General features: G+C 35.8%; 1 protein-coding gene across 1 annotated transcript in view; it reads right to left on the bottom strand.

The window, feature by feature from the left end:
- The window catches only part of TMPRSS11D (transmembrane serine protease 11D), a 37112-nt gene extending 15789 nt beyond the window's left edge, over positions 1-21323 (bottom strand). Inside the window, exons 1-6 of the mRNA XM_058723335.1 lie at positions 21189-21323; positions 20432-20483; positions 17332-17457; positions 15313-15431; positions 7776-7843; positions 1024-1181 (exon numbers count right to left, since the gene is read on the bottom strand). Coding sequence (XP_058579318.1) covers positions 1024-1181; positions 7776-7843; positions 15313-15431; positions 17332-17457; positions 20432-20483; positions 21189-21323 — 658 coding nt within the window. The remainder of the gene's footprint in view (positions 1-1023; positions 1182-7775; positions 7844-15312; positions 15432-17331; positions 17458-20431; positions 20484-21188) is intronic.
- Positions 21324-23565: the final 2242 nt, after the last annotated feature.

Genomic DNA, 23565 nt, shown 5'->3' with positions numbered 1-23565 from the left:
GAGAGTATTATAAGAAACTGAAACAATGTATATACAAAGGCCCTGAGTCAGGAGGAGAAGAGTTTGGCAGGTGGAGGAAATGAAAGTGTGGCCAGGTTATGGTGAATAAGGAAGAGTGGTATAATAAGTAGCTGAAGGGGTAAGTTTGAACCAGATCATGCAGTGCTTTAAATGAGATGGTCATATCATTTATTGTCCAAACCAAGATACTTAGGGATTAATATTAATAATGGTTCTTGGACAATTGACATGAACTGGGACTGTCCTGGGTAAGGCTGGGTATCCCAGTTACAGGTCTTTTTTTGTTTGCTTGTTTTGTGTTTTTGTGGGAAGTCATGGGAAGCTTTTAAATAATGATGAGATTATGTTTTAAAATATAAAACATAACTTCATCAGTATGTGGACAATAGTTTGGAAGGGGCCAACAGTAAATAAAACGGGTAGTATGGAGGCTAGTGCAAATAGTTCAAGTCAGAAATGATGTGGGCTTGGACCAGAGTGGTAGCAATTAGGATGGGAAAAAATGAAAACAGATTCAAGACAAGAAGAGGTACAGGTATTTTCAGAGAGGAGTTAGGGATGTTGCTAACTCTTCTAATTTTCTTCTTTATTCTAGGAGTATTAATCACACACCTCCCGATTGCATGCTGGGTTCTGGGTGAGGTGGAGTGTTAATTCAATTGTTCTCTGACCTTGAGCACCTATTTGCCATTCCTATAGCACACCTACAGATTGAAGATCTGACAGTAATGTCTCTCCTGTTGAGAGATAAGGAGTGTTGAGAGGGAAAAGTAATAAAGAATGTTTAGGAAATAAAATTTATTATATGAATGCTAAATGATTCTTTAAATTTTAGAATGTTTTATATTAGAGAACTATGTATTATGTCTAGCTTTATAATATATAGTTTTCATAAAGTTTAATTCCAAGGAAAGAAAAGTCAGTCTCATTAAATTAAAATATGAATTAAAACTGGTTTAGTTGATATATTGGGATAAAATGGTATATAAAAATGGTACTTGCATGTTATCTCAGTTGAAGGGTTTATTTCCAAGTTTCCAGAGTTATTCAGCATGTGGTGTAAAACAGACTCAATTCTCCTTTTCATTGATGCTCCATTGTTGTTTCTAGTGAATTTAAATTTCATGACAACATCTGCTATCACACCATTACCCTCTTGCCTGAAAACCATAAATATATTAAAAAATAGATAATTATAATTTTCAGTTGTTCTGTTTATATACTCTTATTGATTAAACATTAAAAAGATTCATTTGGGCAATTCAACTTTAGAATTTAACTGGTCACATAACAGTGTTTGCATACTTATTGATCTATCACACAATGCTGTTCCACAAATATTTGATTTTGATGCATAGTATGTTGTATCCACTATTTGGTATAGCTTGCTTTGAAGTCAGAATGCCAGAATTTGAATAATACTAGCTCTGCCATTTATGGTTTGACTTTGGTAAGTTATTTGTTTCTTAATCTTTCTGTATTTAAGTCTCCTCACATCAAAATGGGTTGTTATGAAGATTATATCCATTAATATATGCAAAACTTTTGGGAAGAGTGAATAGTATGCAGTACATATTAGCTTTTATTAGACTTCACATATCTTAAAAAATAAAACAAAACACCCTTATCTCATTAAACAAACCTGTAAGGAGAGAGGTTCCAAATTTATGTGACTTAAAGCCTCAGGTTAATTTTCTATTACCTAAACTCATTAATGTGGCTACAAAAGCAAAATTTAACTTTTGTAGTCATATGTTAAAATTTTACTTCTGTTATCAGCTAACCGCAGATAGTTCTCACAGTGAGCCTTAATAATTTGACTGAAGGCTATAATTATCAAAAATTGATATAATTTCCACTTCTATCTGTGTAAATTACCATGTAAATCATTTCCTTCACCTAACATTGGCCATCTTCTCTCCTGAAAAGGTGCTTTAGACAAATTTGTCTCTCATATTCATTCTAGGCCTCCTCCTCTCCTCTCAATAGTCATTTCTGCCGTAATATTTATTCCAGATATTAATTTAATATTTACTTAGCAATATTAAATAGGTACCTTCTTGCAGTAGGCACTGTTCTTGGTTTCAGAAATTAGCTGTGACCAAGATTCACAGTTGCTATTCTCATGGATTTTGCAGTTTAAATTTTTTTTTTCAACGTTTTTTATTTATTTTTGGGACAGAGAGAGACAGAGCATGAACGGGGGAGGGGCAGAGAGAGAGGGAGACACAGAATCGGAAACAGGCTCCAGGCTCCGAGCCGTCAGCCCAGAGCCTGACGCGGGGCTCGAACTCACGGACCGCGAGATCGTGACCTGGCTGAAGTCGGACGCTTAACCGACTGCGCCACCCAGGCGCCCCAGGATTTTGCAGTTTAGATGGAGGGGCAGACACTGAAGAAATAATTTATATCCATTTCTAACATCTCAAAAGCCCAAATAATTAAAAAAAAAACCTTCTCCATATAAAATAACCAGAAGTGTTTGATAAAATACAATACATTTCATTTGGAATGCAAAGCTAAAGTCACATTAAAGGAAGGGAAATCTTGGAAAGCCAAAAATAAGGAAAATGAATATTATGTGATAAGCACTAGAGTATCCAACAGGCTTGACTTTTAGCATTTACATGGTTGCTGGAGAGGACTCTTTGGGCTAGTGCTAAATAGGGAGATGAACATTAGGTTTCTAAATAAGACCAGGATTCTCAAAGAACTAAACCCTCAATGAAAGCATGGATTGGAAAGAAAAAAACGCGCTCATCATGTCATTAAAAAAAAAAAAAGGTCTGTAGGTCTATGGGTCTTAGGGTTCCAGGTCTAGACAGAAAAAAGAAGATTCTCCTGATAATTCATGATCAAGAGCCTAGCTACCTGAAAGTTTTGGATTTATAGTACCACCACCTTTATGGTTCCAGAAACTTAAAGAAATTAACAAACCAACAAACAAAAAAGGTCCATATGCTGCTGATCCTCCTAGAGTAACAAATGCTCTGTAATATTGAATGTTAAATCCAGGCTGCATAGTGTCTTACTTATGAAGTGGGATTAAATATAAGCATACAATCCCAATGGCAAACAACATATCATGAGCTAGATTCAGCAGAAAAAGGAGAGCATCCTCAAAAGCGTCACATAATAAAATTAACAGATAGATAACTATACTTGAAATGACTAATGACATAAAAGGGGAATCATAAATATGAGAAAAGTATAGGACTTTATCAAAACAGACCAGACAGGTTCACAAAAGAAACAAACAGAGCTTGCAGACAGGAATACATAATCATAACTTTTCCCTGAAAGTAAAAACTCAATGGGTGGGTTACATAGAATATGACAAAGCTGAAGAGAAATTGGTGAACCGAAAGATGAACATAAAGACATCACACAAAACGTAACAGATAAAGAGATGAAACAGATGAAATAGAGGCTAAGAGACTAGAGAAGGCTCAATGTTTACCTAATGCAAAACTAAAGAATAACAAAAACAAAGGAGCAGCAATATTACAAGAGATGATGAGAATTATCCAGAATTGATGAAGGCATGAAGGCTTAGATCACAATGAGTCTGAGGCATACTAAATAAAAAAAAAACCCACACATACAAATACATCATTAAAAAACTGTGAACTCCACAGACAAATGGAAGATATTCAGACAATGGAGAAGAGATTAGCTACCAAAGAACATTTTGACTGAAGGACAGGTTCTTTAATAGCAATGAAAAAGGTGATATATAATTGTATATATACACTGAGAGCACAATAGCACTGAGACACAATAGCTATTAATTTGGAATTTTATATCCATACTAAAGTCTTATTCAAGAATGAAAATAAAATAGGACCTTTTGTAGACCAAAGAAAAATTAAAAAGGATACTTTACAGATCATTTACTCTTGTGAAAATTTATTTATTTTATTTTAGAAAGAGAGTGTGAACAGGGGAGAGGGGCAGAGGGAGAGAGAGAATTTTAAGCAGACTCCATGCTTGGCATGCAACCCAAAGCAGGGCTCGATCTCATGACTGTGAGATCATGACATGAGCCGAAATTAAAAGTTGGACGCTTAACCAACTGAGCCACCCAGATGCCCTGACTCTTGTGAAAGTTTATAAATGAAGTACTTCAGTAAGAAAGAGATTGAACATAGGAGAGTTGAGGTACAATAAGAAATAGGGAACAGAGAAAGTGACAAACTGGTAATCTATCATTACAATGACTGATTTGGTGTCATTATAAATAAGGTGGAGCTAAAACATCATTCATAATAACATGAATAAGAGTTCCAAGTAGAAGAAGGGTAATGGATTAAGCCAACTCTCCTTATTTAAATTTTAAGGATAATCACTAAAATAAGGCAAAGATGATTAGAATGCATTAGAAAACATTATCTAACTTTCTGTTTTAGGAGAAATGTCTAACCTATAAGAATATGTAAATAATAAAAATAAAAGGATAGATAAATATATTGAAAAATGATAGCCACAAGAACGTCAGTGTAGCTATAATGGTATCAGACACAAGAGATTTTAGGACTGAGGTGCTTGGGTGGCTCAGTTGGTTGAGTGGTTGACTTCAGCTCAGGTCATGATCTCATGCTTTGTGAGCCCTAAAGTTTGAGTTCTATATCGGACTTGCTGCTGTCAGTACCGAATCTGCTTTGGATCCTCTGTCTCTCTCTCTCTCTCTCTGCCCCTCCCCACCTTGCACACTCTTTCTCTCTCATCAAAAATAAATACACATTAAAAAAAGAGATCTTAAGATTAAAAAAAAATAGGTATAAAAAAGATTAATATCTTGATAGAACTAATTCCTGAGGAAGATATAGCAATTCTAAACATATATATACTTGACACTATGTCTTAAAATATATTGCATAAGGAGAAATAGATAAATCTATAGTGGTAGATTTTATTTGAATGACAAGTATTAAGCTTAATAGGAAGGAACAGAATTAATGACCAGAAATTGACTCTTTGACATATGTAAACAATGTATTGCAGAAGTGGTATCACAAATGGAAGGAAAATGACTCATATGGAAAAATTTAAATCTATTTCTCATATCATATACAAAGTGTCTAAATATGAGCAAAAATGTTTACAACTTACGAGAAAATATGAATGTCTTTACATACATGAGTAGAAAGAATTTCTTAAATAAGACTATTTGCAACTGACTTTTCACAATAAAAGATGCCATAAGGTTTGAAGATATGCTATGGACAGGAAGAATATATTTGCAACACAGAAAGTGACAAATGATTGCTACCTACTATAAATACAGAATTCCTACAAGTCAACAAGAAAAGACTAACAAAAAGTAGAAGAACCAATTCAAAGAAGAGGTATCTTTAGTGAATGACAAACTTTGAATAAGATACCCAAACAGGACCATGTGTTTTACACTAATTTATTTGATCTTTATAACAACTCTACCAAAGAGGCATGTACCCTCCTCTTATGAACTGTAACAAACTATCTTTTTAAGGGTAATCCTTTCCTGATTTTTTTTTTTGACTTACCGTACCTCAAGCTTTCTATTTACATACTGTGTTTAAAACTGAAGGGAAAGGGGGCAAAGTGTGTGTACATTTCCAGCAGAGAGAATAGCTTATATGAAGGTCTTGAGGTTAGGGCCAGTGAAGAACTGAAAGAAGTCTAGTTGGATGATAGTGAAAGATAAGCCCAGGAGAGGCCAATGGAAGGATGGAAGGATTTTAACCAGGGGAGTAATATGTTTAGAATTTTGTTTCAAAAAGTCTTTCTGACTGCTTTGTAGAATGTGGAGTGGAGCAAGACTGGAGGAAAGGAGACTCATTAGGAGGCTGTTCATAGTCCAGGAGAGAGATGGTTGAGGGCACTGTTTGAATAAAAGTTACGGATCTTAGGGATATTTAGAAAACAGAACTGAAAGATTAGATGATTGGATATATGGGTTGAGGGAGAGGAGGAATTAAAGATGATTACATATTTCTTGAGCAACTAGATTGAAAGTGACACCTCAATTAATTTGAGGTAACATTTGGTGGGAGAGAGATGATAGGTTCAGGTCTGGATTTAGTAAGTTGAGTTGTCTGTGAGATACCTGTATGATGACATTAAGGAGATGGCTGTGTACATTAATGACTGGAGATGAGAAGAGAGGACTGGCCCAGAGATGCAACTTTGAGAATGATGAACATATAGGGGTCAGTTAAGCCACTGAAAGTCAAGAATGTGAACTGAGAAGGTGAGAGGCTTATAGCACAGCCTAATGTCCAACATTTGACGGATGTGCAGAGAAGGAATAAGAGCTAGTGAAGAAAATTGAGGAGCGAATGGAGAGGTAAGAGGAAAATAGGGTGTGTAGGGTCATAGAAACTACAGGATGGTACTATTTTAAGAAGGATTAAAGATACAACAGTACCAAATATCACTGAGAGGTCCAAACAGAAGATGATATAATTTGCTTGGAGCTTGTGATTTGAATGTCCTTGTTGAATTTGGCAAAGGCGATTAGCATTTTGTGGTGGCATCAGAAGTAAGATTTCAGGGGATTGAGCAGTAAGTGGGAAGTAAAAAAGTACAGATGACTCATTCAATCCTACAAGTTTTGAAAGCCAGTGGCTAGTACAGAGATTTTCACAAGACAGTGCTAAGGCGGAAGTGTGCTGAACTGACTAAAATTGATTTGGTAGTACTCTTCCCATGGATTCTTCCTTCCCCTCTCATTTCTCAACAAAACGTATCTGACCAGATGTTCATGCTCTGGACTTACTAAGTATTTCTACAGCAAATAAGAACTATTAATTTTCTTGTGGTGGTGGTATTTGGGAAACACCTCCCTTTCAAAGGACTTTTGCATATTATTTGAAGGATTGGGTAATGTGGGCATTTGAGGCATTTGTGGTAAGGTCAGTAAGGGTCAGTATTTTAGCTGGGAGGGCATGTCTCATCACATCACACAGATAAGTATATATTCAACTAAGGTAGGAATGTCAAATAACTAGAATGCATGCTGCTACTCCCCTTATTGTTAATTCATGCCACACATGCTTGGATTTGACCACAAGGTCCTTTGTGTTATAGCATTCCAGGCAGATACAAACCAAAAAGCTTGATGTTGGTCATAGTGTTCTGATCTTGGCTGAATATGCCCAGGACCACAGAATTGCACAACTCCAAGGGGGCACTGTTTACATAGACTGTATTGTGAATGGTATCCACTGGATTTATGCAGTAGGATGGCCTTGTTACTGTACCCTCACCCAACTCTCTTTAACCTTTCTTTTTTTTCTACCATGTATTCAAGTGATATGCTTACTTACATTAGTAATAGATCAAAATGTGGCATGTTTTGTTTTTGTTTATTTGCATTGTTTTTTAAGCTGCCCATAATACTACTTTCATAATATTGCAACAAATTGTGTGAATGTCTCATTATCTATGCTGTGAACAAAAGTCAAATGGGCCATATTGCTTAATGTAAGCTTAATATATTACTAGTAATATTACTATTTAATAAACATTAAAGCTTTAATGTTTATTTTTGAGAGAGAGAGAGAGAGCGTGCGTACACTGGGGAGGGACAGAGAGAGGGAGACACAGAATCCGAAACAGGCTCCAGGCTCTGAGCTGTCAGCACAGAGCCTGACGTGGGGCTCGAACCCACGAACCATGAGATCATGACCTGAGCTGAAGTCTGACACTTAACCAGCTGAGCCACCCAGGCGCCTCTAAGCTTATATATGTTTTTATATAGTTCCACTTACCTCAGTTTGACAACATGAGCTCTGATGAATTGATTTCTTAAATTTGATTCTTGGAATGTTTTAGTAATCTATAGAAAGAAAGGGGAAAATGTTTTTATGCTTCCAGTTGTTCTCCTTCCTCCCAACTTTGCAACACAGGACTTAAGTTAATGAGGAATAGGGACTGGAGTTTTCAGTTCAGTTCATTTTAGTTCAATTTCATCTCAACACATAGGATTGATTTAGTCTGGGGAAACAGCCTTTTGATGTAGTGCCTATTTCTTCACTTATGATACAAACATGATAATGGATAGGATGCATCTTCACTAGAAGGCATCTAAACATCAGATGTTGTACTCAGTGTGATTTGGTGGCTCTTCCCAAAGGTGTTGGACAAAAATCAAGTAAACAATGAAAAACAGAGTACTATTTTATATTTCTTCACTGATTGAGGGTGTCAGTATTATCTTTGTATTCTAGAATAGTCTAGAATTCTCATACCTCAGTAATGTTCATAGTTGATAAGAACTGAAGTGAGATGTGGATTATTTAAATTCTAACAAAGTGAATCATTAAATTTGTTAATAGACCAGCCATTAAAGTGTAAGACAATTACATATAGAATGTTTGCAGTTATCACACATTTCCATCATTAGAGAAGAAAGATCTTATTAGCTACCCATGAAGATAAATCACCTTATTTTTAGTGTCTTCTTACTTGATAGGTATGGTTTTGTTCATATTATTCGTGAGCTGAATAATGGAAATAATGTTGTTTTTGTGATTTCAACCACCCTCCAGTTATCAGTTTCTTTTCTGTTTAACCAGATATGGAAAGTTCAGTTTTCAAGAAAAAGATAAAATATGTGGCAATATGATCTGTTATTATAGTGGTCTGCAAAAATTTTTGATTATGCATTCCTATGGATAAAATATTTTATGCATGAGTAGCACAAACATGTATATTTATTTATAAATTATATATATGCAGTAACACTGTACTGCTAATATATACTATAAAACATTGACGAAATTAGAAATTAAAAAGACCAAATTAACAGAGCAAACATTTAGTCATTTTATCCCCTTTATATTTAGTAATAATATTTTCATTGGTAATGTGGATAGAATTTATAATTTTTGAAATACTTTGTAATAAAATGATTCAAAGTTATGATCTAAGTTTAATTTAAATACTTGGTTTGGAATGCTGAAGACATTTCCACACCATTACATGGCTCTAAATGTATAAAGTGCCTCATTGGCAGAATTTAATAAATCATGACACAAAGTTGTCAGTCCCTCCCAACCATTGTGCAAAGGTTTTGTTGAAATTTAACACGTGACTTTCCGTCTTTCCTGATTTCAATTGGTTATCCTTGCAAACCAAATGGAATGTGTTTCATTTTATATGTTTTTTTTAAAGAAGTGTGTTTAGGGACACCTGGGTGGCTCAGTTGGTTAGGCGTATGATTTCAGCTCAGGTCATGATCTCAAGGTTTGTGGGTTTGAGCCCCACCTTGGGTTCTGTGCTGACAATGCAGACCCACTTCAGATACTCTATCCCCCTCTCTCTGCCCCTTTCCTGCTTGTGCTCTCTCTCTCTAAAAAATAAATAAACATTTAAAAAACATTAAAAGAAGTATGTTCAAAATCAACCAAACATGATAGTTAATCCTTCCCCCCCAGTTTTTATGTGTGCATGTCTAAGCACTTTTATAGGTAAGATGCAACATTTTCAGTAAAACACAAGAAAATCCAAACACCTCATGATGGACCCATTGCTAAACATATTTTCAAAGTCTTCTCTCCATGGTATGAACTTTATTTAAAAAGCGCCTAATTTCTTACACTTTGAAGAGACAGGGTATGTATGTGTGTTTGTGTGTATTAAATATCTTCTAAGAAAGATACTGTTTATTGCTTCACTTGGTAAATTTGCTTTAGTCAGTAGCAGTGAAGTGTCAGTTCTGTTATTACCTTACTCTTCCTTTACTTGGTCATTACTGTCCTTGGCATATTAGAGTTATCTCCGAATTGTGGTTTTAAAATTTGTGTTCTGCAGGATTCTTCTCAGTTCCTTTAGTGATTTTGGGGAGGCTTTGTTTAGTTTTAGAACTAGATAATAAAATCTTTAAATCCAGTTGAAACTGCACATTGTTAAAATCTACTCAGAGCAAGTAAAAGTGTTACTGCCCTTTCCCTCTTCCCTCAAGATACCTTTACAAACATTGTATGGGACCAGCTGACATAAAACCAAACAAGGTACCAATGCCAATCCATTTATTAAATAGTAACAAAACACTTCCTTCTAAAAAATACTCTTTATGAGAAGAAAACATGTAGAGTGATATCCAAGTATTTGAGTATTCACAATTAATTACTGTGAATCCCTCCCTGGAATGCACAACCCCATTTTGGAGACCACTGTGAGCCTCTGACTACAATGATGTCTTTATTTTGTATCCCTAAGACTTGGCACAGGAACCAACAGATAGAATGCATCTTTTATTTATTCATTCAAAGAACATTTCATTGTCAAGTATGTTATCAAATTGGGTTTTTTTTTGGCATTAAGTAATGATCAATGCTTTTTTTTTAAGCTTACTTATTTATTTTAAGAGAGAGGGCCTGTGCATAAGCAGGGGAAGGGCAGAGAGAGGGAGAGAGAATCCCAAGCAAGCTCTGTGCTGTTAGCATAGAGTCCATCTTTGGGCTCAATCTCATGAACTATGAAATCATGACCTGAGCTGAAATCAAGAGACAGACGCTTAGCTGACTGAGCCACCCAGGCACCCCAATAATTAATGCTTGTTAAATGGACGTAACTGAAATGAATTTTACCCAGAAGCCCTGATGGTTTAAGTGATATAAAATTAATCTCAAATGGGTATTGTTTTCTTTCTCTTCCTATGAACTAGTTTGTTCATGGGACTATAATTAGATATATTTTGGAAAAAGTGGCAATTGTTTGCAGAATTTATTGCATTATCACACCTGATAACAAAGGGGAGATTCAACAGTTCAGTTGATCCCAGGTATGAATCCTGACTGAAATCTTTTGTTTTATTGACAGAGACCCATCCCATTTAGTCAGAATGTGCTCATGGTTTTGATATATATATATATATATATATATATATATATTGCAAACTGGTGCTTTCAATATTTCTAGATGGCCTTATTCATTTTTTTTCACTCATTCAACAACAGGTTTTCAGTAACTTTTTTGCTGCACACCCCTTCTATCAAGCACTGGGTACAATGGTGAGAGAAAATAAACAGTCCTTGCCATTATGGAGCTTACATTTAATGGCAGCAGACAAGCACCAATCAAGTTATCATCCACATTTAAGTAAAATTACAACTGATAAGTACAGAAATACAGTAGAGGAATTTGATCCAATCAATATTAGAGAGGTTTCTTGGAGGAAATGCTGGTGGAGTTGAGATTGTTAGGAAGAATCAAAGTTAGCTAGTTGAAGAGGAAGGAAAAAGCCTCACAAGTGAAGTGAATGGCACATGCAAAGTCCTGAGGTGGGAACACACAGGTGTGTTTCAGGAATGAAAGAAGGCCAGTGCAGCTGTAGCATAGAGAGCAAGGAGGCTAGGGAGCCAGAATGGCCAGACCATGCATGTCTTGTTAGTGGTCTTTATCATAAATAATGGGAAGTTGCTGAAGTGTTTTAAACAAAAGGATAATACAATCAGATTAGCAATTTGAGAATAATTTCTTTTGCTGCCTATGGATATTTAGTTTTGGGGAAGAAATGCAAATCAGTTAATGCTATTTTAGTAGTTCAGAGTAGAGGTGATGGTTTGGATGGACATGGTGTTAGTAGGTATGAAGAGAAATGAATGGATTTGAGGGAAATAAAGAAGATAAAACCTGCAGAGGTTGGTAATGGATTGGGTATTTGGAATGATAGAGGGCAGTAATTCAAAGATGAATTCCAGGGTTTGGGTTTGGAAAACTGAATAAATGTTGTTAATGGGGACAGGATTATTGGAAGGAGGCTAGGAGGCTCTGGGGAAATCATGAGTTTGATTTGGGGCAGAATAAATTTAAGATTAATAAAAAAACAGCCAAGTGGAGACATTAGGCTGGCAGTGTGGTGAACAGATCTGAAGTACAGAAGAAAAGTCTGGGCTGGAGACAGAATGAGTCATTAGTGTGCAAGTGTTGGTTGAAGTAACACTCATCAAAGAGAACATCTAAGGATAGAAAAAAACCAGTGTGAGAAAAGAGGAGAGCATAAGTCAAAGCCTTGGGGAATTTCAAAATTTAATGACAGTATAAAGGAAGGTGAGCCTATAGAGACAGAGAGGAGTGGCCAGAGAGGCAGGATAGGAAAAACAGATGAATGAATATATTGCATGAAAGTCATAAAATCATAGGCTTTTTGAGTTAGAATGTACTGTGAAAATTATCTGGTCCAATGACTTTATTTCACTGATGAGTAAACTGAGAGCTAGAAAAGAGAGATGAATTGCCTCATAGAAGTTTCTGAGACTATTCTATTGCTCATGAAGGAAAACAGTGTTGTCTGTGGGACAAGGACAATGATGATACTCATGTTACCATTGGGAAATGGTATGATACTTGGATTTGGAGTCAGGAGACCTTGGTTTGAATTCTGGTTCTACTACACTCCAGTTGAATGGCCTTTGACATGTTTCCTAAACTCACAACCTTTATTTTATGCATCTATAAAAATGATTTGTCAATTTATATGACTGTATAATACATGTGAAAGTGCTTTGTAAACTATAGATTAGCACCTTATTAGAGTATCATTCATACAATGTTTTAAATGTTCAAAGTGGTTTTACAGAAGGATAAATAAATGAGATTATGGAAATCATACATCAGAAGAATTTCAAGTGAAATCTTTTCCTGCCAGGTGTTTAAATATATTATAAAACCACAGTACTCTCAATAGCTTGGTACTAAAAACTGAAATAATAAAATTATAAAAAGAAAATGAGGGTTAATATTTTAAAGAGTATTTAGAATGAATAAAGCCATTTTTAACATGACAAAAAATGAGAAATCATAAAAGGGATTGATAATTTAGCTCTATAAACATATAAAATATATATGAAATATATGCAATACATATGAATATATATAAAAAATTAAATGTTTAACATTAAAAAATCCCTACATCATAAATAGGATTGAGAGTCAAATCACATTATTAGAGAAATATATGCAATGTGAATGACAGGCAAACTTTGATATGCTAATAAGGATAAGTGGTGGTTTTTTTGTTTTTGTTTTTGTTTTTTTCGAATCCATATAGAATAGACAAATGCTCCAGTAAGAACATGGGCAAAGTCATGATCAGGCAATTGACAAATGAAGTCATAAAAATGACCTATTACTATATGAAAACAGGTTAAATCTTAGTAATCAAAGAAATGAAAATCCAAATAATAGTGAGATACCACTTCTCACCTACTAGATTAGCAACAAATAAAATGATTTACAACGTTGAGGGTTAATGCTGTGGGGAAATAAGCATACTTGTGCATACTTATGTGCTGCTGGTGAAAATGTAAGCTGGAGCATTTCTGGAGTGCAGCCTAAAAATTATTCTTATTGTATATATAAACCACATCTTCTTTATCCATTTGTCAGTTGATGGACATTTAGGCTGTTGTTGAAAGTACTGCTATAAACATTGGGAGTGGAGGAGGGCACTTGTTGGGATGAGCACTAGGTGTTGTATGGAAACCAATTTGATAATAAATTATATTTAAAAAAAACCAAAAAATAAAAAAAACAGGTACAGTTTGGGGCGCCTGGGTGGCTCAGTCTGTTAAGCATCCGACTTCAGCTCAGGTCATGATCTCACGGTTCGTGGGTTTGAGCCCCGCGTCGGGCTCTGTGCTGACAGCTCGGAGCCTGGAACCTGTTTCAGATTTTGTGTCTCCCTCTCTCTCTGACCCTCCCCCACTTGCACTCTGTCTCTCTCTGTCTCAAAAATAAACACTTAAAAAAATTAAAAAAAATAGGTACAGTTAAAAATAAACAAATAAAAATTAATCTTAAAAATGCAGAGACCACTATATTGATATAAGCAAGTGGTTGATAAATACATGGGAGAATTGACTGAAGAATTTTAAATAGTCTTCAAACATTCAACGCTTAATGCTTCACTCCTCTACTCCTTATGTGTGGCTTGCACATAGTGTCTTTCTTCCAAAGAGTATGGTATGGAAAAGAGAGGAAGTAACTTTACAGTGTAGAAACCTGACAAACACTACTTCAGCTGGGTGATCAAGTTGACAGTGATAAGTCATGTTGACAATTTAATGAACCCCCTTCATGTGATGGAGTGAAAATGATACTCTTTCTCTATGGTCGTCCTCCCCTGAACCTGTAATTCCACCCTAAGCATGAGGAAATAGTTTAGAAAGCCCAGTTATGGGATTTTACAAAATGCCTGCCCAGTACTTTGCAAAACTCTCAAGGTTCTCAAAACAAGGAAGATCTTAGGATCTGTCATAGATTCTCCTCCCAAATCACTGATTCAGCTGTTATTCTGATCTCATTAAACATTTAAATGATATACCTAACTTCCCTTGCTCTAATCCCATGCTAACTAAGCAGTTGTCCCATAAGTTGGCTTCTAGTGAGGTTTGCCTCTGGGGAAAAATGTGTTAGACAAGCCAGTGATTCAGTCCCCCAGCCATGAGAGTCCTCATTTAGATTAACTTAGTGGTTCCCAAAGTGTGGTCCTTGGACCATTAGCATCAGCATCACCTGGGAACTTAGAAATGGAAATTCTTCAGTTTACCCCAGACCTATTGAATCAGAGACTCTCACATCAGGGCCCAGAAATGTGTGTTTTGAAAAACCTTCCAGGTGATTTTGTTAATGTTTAAGTTTTAGAGCAACTGGATTAATTTATATTCTTAGGACTCTTTAAAAGGAAGGGTAAGTAAGCAACCTTGACACTGGTCAACTCTGACTCTCTGGGTGAAAGGTCACACACTGGTCCATGGTCATAAATGAATGCAAAGGGCCCACTTGTGAGGTTTCCTGGAAGGCCTCTTCAACTGAAAGCCCGAGCTTGCTTTGCATATTTTCTATGTATATCATTGAGCCAAAGTAGGGTGTTGTCTAACCTATGTTATTATGGACATGCAAACGTATCTTTTAACACCTGCTACCTGTGTGTTTAGTTGGATAAGAAAAAGGAAAGAAGGCAAAATGAAAAGGATTTAGAAAGGCAATCTCAAGGAGAGCAGTAAGAAATGCTCAACTTGTACAAACAATAGACTTCCACCCTTTGAAGTCATAATCATGTAAAATACTAATTTATTCAAGACTCTTCTAACACTTTCCACTTATGACTTAAAAAATGTAAAGAAGAACCAGTATACTAGCAAATTAACTTGAAAAAATCACAAAGAAACATATCTTTCAGTATTCAGGGAAGAAAACAATATAGAGCATCTAGCAATTACAGATATATCACAAAATATCAGATTTATTATCAAATTTGTTTGATGATGGGATAAAGAGCAAAGAGAAATTTTAACTTACCATAGATTCAATTCTTCCACTCAAATCCCTATATTCCTGTGTAGCTGGTGAATTTAACTGATTACTGTATTTGACATTTAGGATTTGAAAGCTGCTATGATAAAAATAAGACTTTTGATCTATAAAACAAAGAAAAGGCAGAATCAATCTCACTGCTAAGTACTTTACTCTTTAGTTTGTTCAGGATTATGGGAGGCTATCTTACACAATTTAAAAAAAGTTGCTTCTCTTAAAACTCCAAACTTACTATAAATGTAACTATAATAAAATTATTCGTCTCTCTCTTTTTTAAATTGACAAAACTGAAAATTTAAAGATGTAGGAAAATCAGAACAGCATCATTTGTGAAATCAAACTGCTCAGAAGTATCATAATTTTCATTTTTACTATATTTTTGGGAGATTTGTGATTGAAGATTTATTAATTCAAGAAATATTAATGAATGTCTATAATATGCTATTATTTATCACTAAGGAATACCCAAAATAATTCTGAATAGTTTTTAAAATTATTTCAAATAATAATCTTTTTAGGGGTATTATTGACTTGTCATTAGTTTTTTAGACTAAAACTAGAAAATAAGCCTTTGAACAGGATATCTAATTGGTTGTCCAGTGTGAATTGTTTTCATCAAAAAAAGTCTTCCAGAGGACACATTCAGCTGTGTGAGGAAAATAAAGACTCCCAAAACACACTGTATACATCTTAGAAACATTATGAACAAGGGCATAACCTAACCTGTCTCAGGAAAATCCCTGCTTTCTTTTGATCATTCATATGCAATAACTAATGCAGAGAAATACTTCAATCAGGAGAAAGAGTTGGAGATCCTGGTGGAAGGGTAATGTATTCCTTTGTAGTGGAAGGACAAGCCTTTCAAGGGCTGTAAATGGTCACCCTCTGAAGAGGATTAACCTAGGTTCTGTTTGTGTGACAATATAGTACCATCAAAAGTGAAAATTCATTAATTTAATTGGAAACTTGAGATTTCTTTTTCCTGCCTCCGTAGTTCACCTAAGACATAGTTGACTCTGGGTGATTTGATAGCAAAATGTGGCAACAACTTTGTAATTAGATTGGCTGAGAAATATTATTCCTCACTACTGTCTTTTCTAATGTTGGTAATTTTATTGTGCCACTAGGAGTTTTTCAACTCTCAAATAAGCATTTTTGCCCATTTACAATAGAACATACAATAAGTTATGTTCTCTCTTTCTCTCCATATTCATGGATACCCACATACCTACACCCACACATATGATTTAAATGACTTAACACAATTGTAGCTGAAATAAAATAACCTCAAAGTACATTTATAAGTGATAAAATCAGATTATAGCCTATGTTATCTAGTGAAATTTGACATATTTACATTAAAACATCTGAAAGGGATGTTCACTGAAATATTAAGGAGCATTGTTAATGAATGAGCAGGGTATATGTGTTCTTTATATTGTTTCTTGTCCATATGTTCTACATTTTTGTTATAATAGAGAAAAGTAAAAGAACAGATCTTTTTAAAAATTTGTTTTTTCCCCTTATCTTTCATAACTCTTCTCTTAACTAAGACTGTTTTATCAGAAAATAGATCATGAATTAACAAATAACTAGGTACATCCAATTTTTAGGTGTTGAAACTTAAAGTTCTTTGCAATATTTCACTTCTACAGTTTTATCAGGTTATTATATGAAGAAGGAAATCATGATATTAAGTGAAAAAACACAGTAAGCAAATTCTAGTGTCAGAAAAGAATCAAGAGACGTTTTTCCTTTGGCTAGAGTAATTCTTACCTGGGTAATAATGTTTATTTAAAAAAAACAAAAGAGACAGAGAGAGAAGAGAAAAGTACTGATCAAGGGAATATATAGACACAAACATGTATTTAGAGATATAGAAGACCCTCAATTAGGTTATATTAGAAAATAAAAGTGGCAATAAAAGAATGACAGACTTGTCATCTGAAGGTGTATTTAGTTATTTGGTCTAAAAAGTGGTACTTTTAGTCTTCTAGTACTTACCAAAGGCTAAAAAGTGGATGAGTAGAGCTATGGTCACTGCCAGGATTACCACTCCTGCCACAACAACGAAACCCACTACATAGGGATTCAGGAATCTTGAGGCTGATGGTACCCGTGCTGGCCTTAGAACAAGAGAAAATGATCAAAGACTAATTCTTTCACTTAGAGAAGCCATGATTTCAGTACTCATGATCATTATTGCCTCCCCAAGTCTTTTAGCCTATATGTGGTTCTATTTATAGGAAACTGCAGTGATTATTGATCAGAACATAATCCTGGAAATGAACCTGAACTAACATTCTCCTTAATAATTTTTCTTTCAAATTTCTTTCAGCACAGAACTGTTGACATTTTGGTAGTTGATAGAAAAATAAGTAAATCTGACCTATGCTTTGCACTTACTTTCCCTTCTTCTGTCAGTTGATGAAGTTCTCAAGAATAACAGCTAATTGTTCTGTTTTGCTGTAAGTTTTTCTAAGACCCTATGTTGGACACTTACTGTAGTAACCTCCCATAACTGGGCACCATCCCAGTGGTGTAGAGAAGATTAATCATTTTGGGTGGGGAGTGGGGGGAAGGGAGTCAGAACAGTAGCATTCCTCACTGTCATATTCTCCATATTATTAAAAGTGGGGTGTGAACAGAGGATAAGTGTTGAGATCCAGGAAGAGTAGCAAGCCCCTGAAATGAAGAACTGTACCAGCAGCAGCAGATTTGCATGATTTATCATTTTTCCCCCATGGATTTGTCAACTTCAGTGTGAGTCAAAAGATTTGTACTAATAGAGTACATGGTATTATATTGAGTATATAGTCCAGATGCTATCTTCTTCACCTACCCACAACCACATATACTTGCACGAGGGAGGTAACCAGAAGGGCTAAGTGTGAATTTCTGTTTTATCCCTCGTGTGCTTGGAGATCACACTGTCATTAATCTGAGACTTTCCTAGTCTGACAAATGGAATTAATAATATCTGCCTCACAAGCCATTTTGAAGATCAATTAAGTTATGTTATGAAATATATTTCTAGTTAAATAGGTTACCACTAGGCTGTGTGCCTTTGGAGGGAAGAGATAGTGTGCATGCTTATGTTTCAGACACTTTGCAGGGTGCCTGGCATAAATAGGTGATAAATACGATATTTATAAATATTTGTTGCATGTGTTAACTTATAAGCATGTGTCAGATTTAAAAGACTTAACAGAGCTGAAAAGCAGTTACATTTAGCCAGAACATAGTCTTTCACTTTTCCTATTTGTTTTGCCAACATTCTGGTATAAGTGTGAAAAGAATGCTCTGAGGGTCAGTGATTCCCAGACATTTAGGTTTCATTGCAGGGTTGCCTGATATTGTTTGGGCTCTGCATAACTCAGAAACTTACAGAAGGGCACTTCCTGCTATTTTGCAATGTACCACCTGCACATTGTATTCTGTGGTTCTGGGACCAGTAACATTTCAAAAGATTATTGGAGGCAGACCTAGACTTGCCAACCTTCAATTCTGGTGAATAAACATGTTAAAAAAAAATAACCATGCTCAAACCTTATCATTTAAAGAAAGGACACTGAAGTACCTAGAAGTAGGAAGGACATAATCGCAGGCTATCAGAAAATAAATAACTTGGCTTTAGCCTTATGATACCTGTTTACTCTATTGCTCTTCCTTTGTTCATTTTGCTATACTGGTGAAAACTGACTGTCACTGATGCTGGTCCAGAGTCCAATATTTGGAGACCACTACTGTGGTAAACTTCAAGTTGGAGAAAATTGGCACTTTGACATTTGCTGATTTTTGAGACTCCATTTACTCATCTTATACCTTAGGTGGTCACTGTACCAATGACATGTGATCACAAATTCAGAGTTTGGCATTTGTGATTTCAGAAAATGTTAGTGGCTGCTGAGTAGTGGCAGAGCCAAAAGGAGACAGGTTTGGAGTCTAGGGTAAACCCAAAAACCTAATGGATTTTGGGCCAATGGATTGACCCTTCTCCTCAACCAGAGATGAACTAATGTGTTAAGATTTGTGAGTGTGGAGGGAGAAGTACTGAAAGATTAGGAGTAGGTTGGAGGCTGAAAAGAAAAGCCAAAGGCTCAAGTCAGCATATGCTTTAGCTTGGATGAGCCTCCCATGGGAATGACTTTAGCACCAACTTTGCTTCAGTTCATGGAAAACACGTTAAACTCAATGACTAAAAAGCACCATGAAACATATGACTCAATAAATAAAGGGTGTGGAGCTCAAGTCATGTAATCTCACAAGCCATAATTAATTGCATAAGAATGGGTTGTTCCACCCTGTAGAAACAGCTGAAGAAATATCTTTCTTGTTGAAGTGAACCTTGTCATTGAACCTCTCTGTATGTGGCTGGTTACAAAGCTTATGCCAACACAGTCTAAATTGTGCACAATATTTACTTTGTAAACTAGTAGAGAAAACATGTTTGTAAACACTGAATTTTTACTCAATGCAATGGAAATCTGTGCAAGAAAATACTTTGCTTTCAAAGCTTGTTCCTGATTAGTGAGATTTTTAGTGCTTGCATTTAAACAGCAAAACAGATAATTCAGTTGTAACATGTTTAACCAGCTTCCCCCTCTCTTTGCTCTCTTTTATTGACTTGAAAACGTTATGTTAATGTTGGAAAATGTATTCCATACTTTTATCATGAGAGTCTAAGTGTCAGGCATTGTACATGTATATTGCCAATCTTCACAGTTGTAAAGCAGGTATTATGAACCCTGTTTTGAACATAGGAGAACTGAGGGTCAGAGAGTAAATAACTAAAAATTACTCAGGAATGGCAGAGCTGAAAACTGAAACTAGGTTTGTTTGAATCAAAGCACATGCTCTTCCTTTCATATACACCTCCTCCCTCACACTACAGGAGATAGGAAAGCTTTGGGACTTCTGTCTCTTCTGACTTCACTTGGGGGAAGCAAAGGGGATCAACGTATACTGAGAGGTAGGACTGTAGTAAGTGTGCAATAAAATAATTGTTGATTTAATTTTAATTTGAAAGTAAGTCTTACATTAATATATCAAATTTATATAGGACTACTGTAGTAATTAATCTTTGCTATTGACACATACTTACAACCATTATAGGGCTGTGGATTAATAGAGCCATTGGCAATAATTTCCATTATCTGAAAGAATGGAGGAAAACAGTGACAGGGTAACTGCAAATTCAGATGCACATGATATGTATATGAAGGACTTTTAGACAATTTTGTGTCCTTTTAAATAAGATTTCAGATATCTTAGTAACAAAGGTTTGGTCCACAGTTGTCTTCTACGAAGCATTCTTCCTGAGTAACCATACTTTATGTCACGGTTTTAGCAAACGTTCTATAGGATAATATTTTCTAGGGTAGATCTTTAGCCCACACCTCTGTTTTTGAGCTCCATGCCATTACTGCCAATTATCACCAGACATCTTATGGATGTTTTAAAACCTCCTTAAATATAGCAGTTCAGTTCAAAACTGAATTTTCTCCCCAGCACTACACTTACTCTGCACTGTTTCTAAAATTGGTGAATGTCACTGCTATCTACCTTGTATTCTAAGTTGGAGACCTAGGAATTAGCTGCACCTGCTCCCTCTTAGTCACTTTCCACATTCAAGAGATCACCAAACAGTGCTTATCTTATACCTAAATTTTTTTTCCTATTTTAATCTATTTTGTTCTTAATTTTGACTGTTATCACCTGACTTATATTGCTTGAAATGCCTCTTAACTGGTCTCCCTTCTTCCATTAACTGCTCAATCACTAATTAGTTAATGCAAGAAGAAACCAAGAGAAGAATGATTCTGGCGGAGGGAACAGCAGGCTCTGAGCCAGGAGCTCACCTGGTAAATCTGAAGAAGAGCAAGGGGGGGCAGCTGGACTGGGGTGGAATGAGCAAGGTACAGGTAGAGGGCATGAGAGGGAGATAAGATAAGAGTAGGAGTCAGCGGTGGGGCCAATCTTTTAGGGCTTTTCATGTAAGGGCTTAGGTCTGCCTTCTGAGTCAAATAAAAAGTCTTTGAGGTTTTGAGCAAAGGAGTGACATCAGATCTATTTCTTTAATAGGATCACTCTGGGTGATAGGATGGAGGGCAGATAACTTGTCATTCAGTAGTTGAGGTGGGGCATGATAGTAGTTGAGACAAGCATGGGAGCAGAGGAGGTGGTAAGAGAAATGTCAGAGTTTGGATATATTTTTAATTTAGACCCTAGAGGATTTGCTGATGATTCATTCATGAGATATGGGAAAGGAAGGGCTCTAGACTGAATTCAGGATTTTTGTTTCTTTCCAATCAACCCTTTAAAATCCTTCCAGGGACTTTTTGAATTTAAATCTTAGGTTCTGACTTTCTCCCCCTCCCCTATCTCATTTGAAAATTTATCTATAGTTTGTCAAGCTCCTCAGGATGGCATCCAAACCTTCCACGTGGCATTGAAAGCTCTTCATAGTCACCTCTGCAGCTTCATCTTCTGTCGTGTCCTCATGTGCCCGCTTAACCCCAGCCAGACCAAATGGGACAGCCACGTCAGTGTGATGACCCTTTGTCTAGAAAATGTGATACCTCAACTTCCTGGCAGATTTCCCTTTTATTCTGAAGATAATTTAGCCATCTTTATTTTCCCTCCAGGTAGATGCCTTTTTCTCCCCTAGCTTCCCCTCATCTGATCTCATAATGTCCAATGAATTTCCCTCTTCTAGTCCTTATCCCTTCATGTGGGAAACAACGATCTTCTTCCCTGCACCCACCTCCAGGCTGTATCTCATGAAAAGTAGACCTGCATCTTGTCTGTCAGGACATGCCCCATCCCTAACATAATACCCATCCCAGAGTCGGCATCAGGTTTGTTTATGGGAAAAAATGATGAGTGACACTGCAAAGAAGGATTTAAAAATAATTTATAGTTTGGAAGGACTTCATATAGGATTGTGTGATGTGCATTTTTATTTTAAATACTGACAAAATGTAGATTGGAGAATAATCTCTGCCATCTAATGAGTGCTTACCATGTACCTGGCACTGTATTGACTTTTTCTACATCATTGAATTTAATCCTTGTAAATAACCCTAGTTTACAGATGATGAAATAGAGGCTTACTTACTCAGCTAGTAAATGACAGAGCTGGAATGTGAATCCAGGTCTGTCAAGCTCAAACTGCAAATGTCCACATCAGATGGAAGGAGATTTTTATGTTAATTATCATGTTGTTGTTATCCATTTCTATCGCCTACCTTATTGCTGATGCTAAGAAATGGAAAGTTCAAAATATATCTATAGACTTTGTGTTATAGGATATACAAACACGTATATTTGAATATATATGTGTGTGTATTTACATTATGCATTGGAGTATGAAGACTCTGAAATGGTTGCACTAGGCAGGCAGTAGACATCTAATTCAACGTTTTAATTTTTTTAGGTTGAGAAACACTTTGTTCAAACAAGGTCTTGCTTGCAAGTTCAATAATGGGAAACAGATTAAATGGAATAGCTTTTCTGTTTGAATTTGGGATGGGAGAAAAGGATCCCCTGCTCCTATTTCCAGTAAATTTTCACTGATCTAGTCCAACATCTATCTTTCTTTCTTTCTTTCTTTCTTTCTTTCTTTCTTTCTTTCTTTCTTTCTTTCTTTCTTTCTTTCTTAAATTTTTCTGTTCTTGATAAACTTAGGCACAAGAAAGAGAGACACAAGAGGATTATTCCCGTTACACAACTAGCTGATGGCAGAGTCATTGACACAGTTTTAAGACTTCTTGAATATATTTATTTCATTAAACCATGGTGCATTCTGAAAACTCTAGGTTAATTTGGAAGGTAAGAATCTTATCCTTGAATCACAAACCCACACCACTTTATGTGTGTGTACCTTTGGAATGCACTACATGACTTTCTTTTAAATCAATGATTTACTTGCCAATTTATTTTTCTCTTGGGTAGCATTGAAATAAGTTTATATTCCTTGGAGATATAAATCACTTTATGCTTCCTGAGGCTACGGAGGCTGGGCAAGTGATGGAGGACCTGAGCTAACTTATGTAATACTTTGATGAGAATTAGGAAAAGGCAGCTTTTCTGGGACACAGAGACAATTATGAAAGCTGCTCCTTGGGCTGCATGCAGCAACACTTTGGGACAGACAGCTTTCCAGGGAGCACAGCCTCCATCTCAGCTTCCAATCTTCCCCCGAGCCATGCAATTTAGTGCATTGCACAAACTTCA

This window comes from Neofelis nebulosa, chromosome 3, assembly GCF_028018385.1.
Source record: "Neofelis nebulosa isolate mNeoNeb1 chromosome 3, mNeoNeb1.pri, whole genome shotgun sequence".
Lineage (NCBI taxonomy): Eukaryota > Metazoa > Chordata > Mammalia > Carnivora > Felidae > Neofelis > Neofelis nebulosa.
This window is presented reverse-complemented; position numbering and strand designations above follow the sequence as displayed.